We start from the raw sequence: 8,536 nt of genomic DNA on the forward strand, positions 1-8,536 counted from the left end.
GGAACTATTGTTGATTGTTTCATGTTGATCAGCATTAATATGCTGCTGAAAAGGAAACTATTGTTTTTGCAACCTTATTGTCGCTGTGGAATTTAAGTCGTTTAAAACGGCCTTGTGATTGTACTGAAACGTTGGACAGAAAACAACTGTACAAACTGAAGATGATAATGCAAATGGTTATCATATGGTTTGGGAGAGGATGACCTCTCTGCCACATTGCACTGTACAGTATATCAATCACTGTCAGACTTCAATTGAATTTAACTATGATCAAAGGGTTCATTGTAATAACTCTCTGGTGTGGATCCTCTGTCTGTAGTGTATCTGGGTGTCCCCTGGCTGACAAGACTCTCAAATCACTGATGGCAGCCAACTCTCAGGAACTAAAGTATGCGTTGTCCTGTCAGTCATCATCAACTGTTTCTAACCTGTTTGTATCCACTCCTTCAACTTTGTGCTATTTTATTGGATTACATTATCCATTCTACCTGGTCTCATGCTGTTTTAGTCATACACTACATTGATTACATTGAATCTGGACTTCTATCCACGTTGTGTGATCAGGCTGTATACACTGAGTGTACAAAACATTAAGAACACCTTCCTAATATTGAGTTGCAGCTCCTTTTGCCCTCGGGACAGCCTCAATTCGTTGTGGCATGGACTCTACAAGGTGTCAAAAGTGTTCCACAGGGATGTTGACTTCAATTATTTCTACAGTTGTGTCACGTTGGCTGGATGTCCTTTGGGTGGTGGACCATTCTAGACACACATGGGGAATTGTTTAGTATGAAAAACCCAGCAGCATTGCAATTCTTGACACACTCGAACCGGAGCGCATGGTACCAACTACCATACTCTGTTCAAAGGCACTTAAATATTTTGTCTTGCCCATTCACCCTCTGAATGGCTTAAAAATCCTTCTTTAACCTGCCTCCTCCCCTTCATCTGCACTGATTGAAATGGATTTAACAGGTGACATCAATAAGGGATTATAGCTTTCACCTGTTCAGTCTGTGTCATGTAACGAGCCTGTGTTCCTAATGTTTTGTACACTCAGGGTACATAAAACAATGTACTGTATATCTCCGGACCTCATAAAGGTCCTTTGCCTTCCATTTTTTTTTTAATGCATTTAAATATTATATAATTGTTCCAGAGTTTCACCTGTTTTGTCTGTCTCTCCACCTGCAGGTGCCCAACACTTGGATGTGATGGATCTGGACACGTGACCGGGAATTATGCTTCACACAGAAGGTAGTCTAGACTGGATGACACGAATGACTGAATTGATTAGAAATGGAATAGAAATGTGTTTGAATCTTGTTGCTTATTTTTCTGAATTTATTCATCTTTGACTTTTGGTAAACTGTTTTTACATCCAAGAAGATACGATTCTGACTGATTCTTGAAAAACTGATTTTGTTTTTTAGAATGTTGTTTTCAATGACATGCTTTGTGAGAATCACTGATGGAAGAGTTTGCTTGATTTTAGCCCTAAATTAGTGTTCATTATTGTTAAACCGTATTGTCTCTAAACATTTGTAGTTTGTCAGGATGTCCACGTGCCAGAAAGGGAGGCTTGAAGCTTACACCAAACAAAGATGAAAAAGACGACCAAGAAATGAAGTAAGAGATTATTCTTATGATTGTTGTTTTTCATGACTACATGATTGCTGTCTCAATGAATGAAAATACTTGTATTCGGTGGTTAAGAGGTCATTATACCAGAAAAATGAAAAGGAAATTGTTTACAATGATTAACAACATGTGTATAATACATGTTTCAAACACTGTAATATTTCAAAGTTGTCTTAATAGAATATCTGTCTTATCACTCTCTTGTGAGTGTTTTCCTTATCATGGTGTGTTGTTTATTACAGGTCCCCCATACTACTGTATGGGTACAAAGCTTTGATTCACTGATGAAAAGCAGAATTATTATAGATGCAGTTGTCTCTGGAAAGCTGATATTGGTCTTTAAAACAAACAAAAAAAATGTAATTGATTGCTACTGCTTAAATCCAAAGTCCAAATGTATGAGACCTTGTTTACTTCTACATCTGGACAGACACAGATTTCCCATTCTTTTTAAATTACTAATGCAGGGCCAAGAGCTTAGGAATTAGACTGGAATAAATCGCATACACATTAAGAGAGGGCGGTGGAGCGACAGGTAGCCTAGCGGTAAGAGCTTTGGGCCAATCACCGAAAGGTTGCTAGTTCGAATCTACCTACATGTAGTGCATCTGTAATGTTACTAGATTATTGTAAATTGTCGGCCATATGGCATGATTCTATTGTCCTGGTGCCTTACATCTGTGGTGTGTGGATGGGTGGACATAATGGGGTTGTTTTGTCCTCTAAGTGCTAGCAGTACTCTGAACAACGAAGTGCAACAACAAGCTTTGTTACAGTAGTACTCTGTTTGCACGCTAGCTCTGTGTTCCATTTGTACCATCTCAGCCTGCCTTTCACCTTTACCAATAAGGGAAGAGTTCAGCAACCCTCAAAATTACATTCTTTCACATGACGGGATACATGACAATTATGTGTAATTCATGTCACTCCATTACTGACCTGGAGAAAAGAGAGCTGGGAAAAAATGTAATTACCCTTATAACTCTTAATAATATTCAGCCAGACTTGTGCTTATGTTTTTCGATTACAAACACCAATAACCTACCTAGTACTGTATATGTAGGCTATATCAATCTGAATGTGTTTATTATTCCAAAGTTTTTCTGGATCAGCAACTTGGCTGATACGATTATTTGAGCCTGTTGTCAGTTTTGTTGACTACATTTTTAATCAGCATTTGACTGGATTAATCAATGTAATGGTTTGACAACTCTTCCGGTCTAGTTAGTGAGGGATATTTATGAACTGTGCAAATTATTTGTTTGAGTATGTATGTATGTATGTATGTATGTATTATGTGTGGTTTAACAGGTTAAGTAAAGTCGTCGCAACTCAGTTGACAGCATTTTGATCTACTTACATTTCCATTGTACCTAAACTCTACACAGCGATAGATTTACATATCTCAGATCATACTGTATTTACTACATCTGTCATATCAAATGGCCTGAACTGCCAAACTATTCTGAGGGAAAAACAGCTTACTGATGACAATAATCTTTCTCCTCTGCCTCATCGGAATGAGAATAGCGGCACAGCGGCACTCTGTACATTGTCAACAGTCTGTGTGACAACATGAATCTCTCCACTAGCAGTATAAGGGGAGGACATCAGATAGTAACAGACTCCTGGGTGTATTCTGAACGCTGTAGATATATAATTAATAGACCTGACACAGTTCCATATTCTATCTGACAGATAATCATATCTGTTCTATGCGATGCATTTCTAGCAGAATGTTTTGTAACGTAAAATCCTCCTGAACAGACCCCTTGTTTGTCTCCCTACTAGGTGTCCAGTGATAGGTTGTGATGGGCAGGGCCACACATCGGGGAAGTACACATCTCACCGCAGTGCAGGGAGCTGCCCCCTCACTGCAAAGAGGCAGAACGAGTCATCCATCAATGGCCTCCCCTTCCCCTGGAATAAGGCCTGCAAACAGGAACTGCCCCACTGTCCCCTGCCCGGCTGCAATGGCCTTGGACACGCCAATAACGTGTTTGTCACCCATAGAAGGTGAGGTTGCATTGCGTCAATTTTGTCCCGTACGATTCCAGTGAAATGTTTATAATTTCTATTGATACTACTATCCTTGACCACTGACCCTTAATTAAAGGTGCACTCCTTGAACAACTAAATAGCTTTGAGATTGACATTTGTGAGTTGGTAATATTTTTGTAATTTGAATTGTATTTATATATAGTTTGTCGGGATGCCCACTTAATGCTCAAAGTATCAAGAAGAAGATGTCAGGAGAGGAGATGGTGACTATTAAACTGAAAGCCAGCAGTGGTAAGTCTCGGTGGTGTACTGTACATACAGTATATGCTTTGGCAGGATAATATATTTTATGGAAATGTACATCTTAGTACCATCAAAGTATGTGTAGACCCCCTCCTAGTTGATTCACTGAAGCACAGTAGCAGGTTAAGTTTGAACTTCATAAGAGTATTCTCCATTTTCAAACAGGAGTCGACAACGACGATGACATGCAACACTTGGATCATGAAATCAAGGAACTGAATGAATCCAACCTGAAAATAGAAGCTGACATGATGCAACTGCAGACCCAGGTAAATATCCACATCTGTGATGATATGATGGTTTTCAAAGGACTCAGGCTTAATTCAGGTTGACAAGTTTTCCTCTTCCCTGAAAGCAGATTTCGTCGATGGAATGTAACCTGAAGACAATTGAGGAGGAGAACAAGATGATTGAACAGCACAACGACAGCCTTCTGAAGGAGTTAGCTCGCCTCAGCCAAGCTCTCATCAACAGTCTCACAGACATCCAACTGCCTCAAATGGTACAGTAGGCCTCATCCGAACCTCCCCACTTGCACTTGTAGCATTTTTTAACCATATTTCTATTTATAGTGCAGCATTTTCCAAACTCGGTCCTTGGGAGGGTTGCACGTTTTGGTTTTTGCCCGAACACTACACAGTTTTGAAATAGCTGTGTAGTGCTGGGGGAAAACCCAAAACGTGCACCCCTTGGGGTCCAGAGGACCGAGTTTGGTAAACCCTGCAATAGTGGAATTAAATTCCTATTCTCACTATATGCTTCAGTTTTTGAACTAATATTAGAACATGTTTGTGTTCCAGGGGCCCATAAGTGAGCATAATTTCGAAGCCTATGTGAACACATTAACAGATATGTACAACAACTCGGAGCACGACTACTCTCCCGAGTGTAAGGCTCTCTTGGATAATATCAAACAGGCTATAAAGGGAATCCACGTTTAAGCTGTCAAGCCACCAAGAGGAGGTATCTTTGAGTTGGGATAATGGTATTGGATGACTGTGTTTTTCCTGGAGAGTGCAGTGCTGGCTTAGTTGCATGTATAAGACAAAGCTTTGGGAAATGTGTCAACATTTCACAGTTGAATACATTGCACTGAGACAATTACCAGCTGAAAATAATTTTTCATGTTTTTTAAAGCTTCTGTATTCACATGTTATTTCTGGTGAGATTTCTACCCCCCTTGCACTTAATTATTTTGTATGGTTTGCTTGATTTAACTCTGTATTTGTTATGTTTTTGTCATTCGTTATGTTATTGCTATTTATCATCTTTATTCATCAATGTATTTAAACATTTTTTAAATTGTATTTCTATGATTGTAAAATGCTAAATATTTGAAATCCTTTGACTAATTGTATATTACATTGATGCACATTCCAGTTTTAATCATAGCTCTCTTTTGCCGTCTAGTGGTGGTTTATTTATGTCAGATCAGATTCTAATAAAACAATTTGGATCTCCCACGAAGGTAGAGAACTCTCCTAGAATAATCCAGAATCAACATTTTTTTTAAATTGTTGCTTTCGATTTCTATTTAATGTTCAACCCTGAATGTATGGTAAGACTAAATGAAGACTCAAAAATGCAATGCTACTGTACTGTACACTCATAATTCAACAATATGTTCAAAGTTGACTGCAATTGGGGAGTTGCGTTTGGCTCTTAGCAAAATGCAACATTGTTTTATTTCATTCAATTAACTGAATGTCAAATTCAACGTTGAGTGTGTTGCTAGAATAGAGCAACTGACAGCACTAAGACAATTGATAAATCCACTTTGACAAGATATTGTCTTTCTTTTTCTTAAATAATATAGATATTAAACTGCCTTCTGTGCACACACTGTGTGTGCATATATGTGCCTACATGTAAATGAATACATAAAATATACAGTTCTCTGTTTTGTGGTAGGACAGTATTATGTGGATGGTGTGTAATTTATTATACAGTACACTTATTTTCAAAGGAGAAAATGTTCTTAATGACTGTTTATATGCCATTTCAAATATTTAAGCATCGTCTCAGTAGCTGTAATCTCAAAGTCAGGTCTTGAAGTTTCACAGGTTAAGAAGTGTTAGTGCTTTTTTAAACGTTGGACTTATTTTCAGCATGGGACAAAATGGCGTGGATGGTATTAGAAAAAATGAACCACCACCATACAAACATTTACTCTGAGTTCAACTATTATGACACCTTTTAAAATGTATGCTCATTATTACTTAATGATGGTCGGTGGCATTTCGGTTTCAGTAGTCACACCAATTTCAAAATATCCCCCAAAAGGCACTTGGTGGCATAAATATCACTGCCGGTTCTTTAGGGCCAGCATGTATTTTCATCCTGTCAATCAATTTTGCAAACTGTCAATCATTTTGATTTTCAGTTCATCACTATTACTTGAAGCAAAAGGGGACAAACAAACAATGGTATTGCTAGTTCTTAACTGTTTGTTTTCAATTGTTTATGTTTTATTTATTCTTAAATTGAGTTGTGAATCAGTTGCACTTTCACTTTTTTCCTGTTGTATTTCTGTTGAGTTCTATTGCCCTGGGGTTCCAGAGAAAGATGACGCTTTCTATGTTTGTGAGCATTGCTCTTAATGTCGCAGTACAACGTTATTATTTTGAAGTTTGCATGGGTTGACAGTCCTATCAAGTTACAATAAATGGAGTTTGACTAGGCCTACTACACATGTCCTGAGGAAGAATTCGAAAAAGTGCATATCTGCAAAACATAGCCAAATTAAGGACCCTTGTTGAGAAAAATACTTTATTTTATTCAAATACTCAACACATTGTAAAGACTTGTAATCTTGAAAAATGTAATCATTTAACATTTTAACTTAATAATTGTGTTAATTTATTTATAATTCGTCATATTTAATGCATATACCACACATTGTTTGCTCAGGAAGTTTTGTGAAGAATATTTATTTTTCCCTGTTAGTATTTGATGTTTTGTAATGTGAACTGGATTTTTGTGGAATGATATTAGTATGATGAAACTGTAATGTATTTTCTTTCCTTTTTCATTCAAATGTTATGCTTTTTCAGTTCAAGTAGTTTGTAAATCGAAAGTATTACTTTTGCTATTTCATAAGCAGATATGCGCTGTGTTGTACAGTTTGTGTATGGTAGAAATAAAACTTTTTAAATGGTTGTGTGTGATTCTCAGACCTAATATAGTACAGTATATTGGTGTTGCCATATTGGTGCATTGGATCACTTTCCTCCCCATACTGTCACTGTAGCTTCATGAAGTCAATACCTGAGGATGACAAGTCTGTGCCACCTGGTGGTGAGTAGCAATAAGACAAGGCATCTCAGATGAGAAAGTAGGCAAATACAGGTATATAGGCCTATTCTTTGTTCATTGCTGACAATTTGGTTGCTGATAGGTATATTAATTGAAACCCATTCATTCAATTCACAATCCTCATAGAATTGTACAAGTGTATCAGTATGTTCATTCAGAATGAAGCCAGAGACCAGAAAGCCAGAAATAAAGTGAGTGAGCAGGCCTTGCCAAGCAGCCGGGGGACTACAACAGTGATAGATTTCAAAGAGACAGTACAAGAGCAGAATGCACCACAAATCAACCCATTTGAACTTGTCACCTCAAGATGAGGTTGCTTACTAGCTAAAACTACATGACATCCAGATATAGTTAGCAGATTAGCAGTTTTCATCTCAGCACACCTCATCAAAACTAAGTATAGGCCAGCTACACTCCACTCCATACGTATTCAGACAGTAAAACCTAAAAGGATATTTGTCTCTATACTCCAGAATTTTGATTGATTTGAGATTTTAAAAAAATCATATTAGGCAAAGTACATAATGTCAGCTTTTATTTCAGCGTTTGGAAATGAAAGCACTTTACAGTGCCTTCGGAAAGTATTCAGATCTCTTAACTTTTTAAAATGTTTGTTACATTAGAGCCTTATTCTAAAATGTATTAAATGAAAAAAAAATCCTCAGCAATCTACACACGATACCCCATAATGACAAAGCGAAAACAGGTTTTTAGAAATGTTTGCAAATGTATTCAAAATAAAAAACAGAAATACCTTATTTACATAAGTATTCAGACCTTTTGCTTTGAGACTCGAAATTGAGCTCAGGTGCATCAGGTTTCCATCATCCTTGAGATTATCATTATTATCACATCGGTATTATTATGTTATGCCAACCATATCAGGAATTGTGTTTATATCCACAACTCAGAATATTAGTTATTATGACAATTGTTTTGCTGCTTTTAAACTAAAATATAGAGTTTTAGTTCTAGTTCAAACTGCCTCAACTGTGTCTGTGGCTAAAATCATAATTTTATGTTTTAGACATTGCACTGTATATTTTCTTTACACTTACCACTGGCTTTACACATATCCTTTTGATGTTGAGATAGATGTAGGTTTATCCCGGACGAGCCCACAGCTACACCTCATTTCAGCTGACGTGCGATTTCCAGCTCAACCACTTTAGTATGAAAGAAGCCTGAGTTTTGGTGTTTCCCCAGTTTTGTTTTGCTCCATATTCTTTTTGCTTCTCTATCATACGTTTGTGTGGATTTTTCTTTTAGTTTGTCT

General features: G+C 37.3%; 1 protein-coding gene across 14 annotated transcripts in view; it reads left to right on the plus strand.

Moving 5' to 3' along the window:
- The window catches only part of LOC110508593 (suppression of tumorigenicity 18 protein), a 42,068-nt gene extending 34,965 nt beyond the window's left edge, over positions 1-7,103 (plus strand). For 7 of the 14 annotated variants that reach the window (XM_021589222.3, XM_036966238.2, XM_036966240.2 and 4 more), the window contains exons 15-22: positions 320-388; positions 1,195-1,257; positions 1,549-1,629; positions 3,433-3,657; positions 3,845-3,933; positions 4,111-4,214; positions 4,301-4,447; positions 4,746-7,103. In XM_021589222.3, the coding sequence (XP_021444897.3) occupies positions 320-388; positions 1,195-1,257; positions 1,549-1,629; positions 3,433-3,657; positions 3,845-3,933; positions 4,111-4,214; positions 4,301-4,447; positions 4,746-4,886 (919 nt within the window). In that variant the 3' untranslated portion in view covers positions 4,887-7,103. The remainder of the gene's footprint in view (positions 1-319; positions 389-1,194; positions 1,258-1,548; positions 1,630-3,432; positions 3,658-3,844; positions 3,934-4,110; positions 4,215-4,300; positions 4,448-4,745) is intronic. The other 7 variants (XM_090225459.1, XM_036966237.2, XM_090225454.1 and 4 more) reach the window with 2 other exon arrangements.
- Positions 7,104-8,536: the final 1,433 nt, after the last annotated feature.

Source organism: Oncorhynchus mykiss, chromosome 28 (assembly GCF_057628025.1).
Source record: "Oncorhynchus mykiss isolate SJ-2025 chromosome 28, ASM5762802v1, whole genome shotgun sequence".
Classification (NCBI taxonomy): Eukaryota; Metazoa; Chordata; class Actinopteri; order Salmoniformes; family Salmonidae; genus Oncorhynchus; species Oncorhynchus mykiss.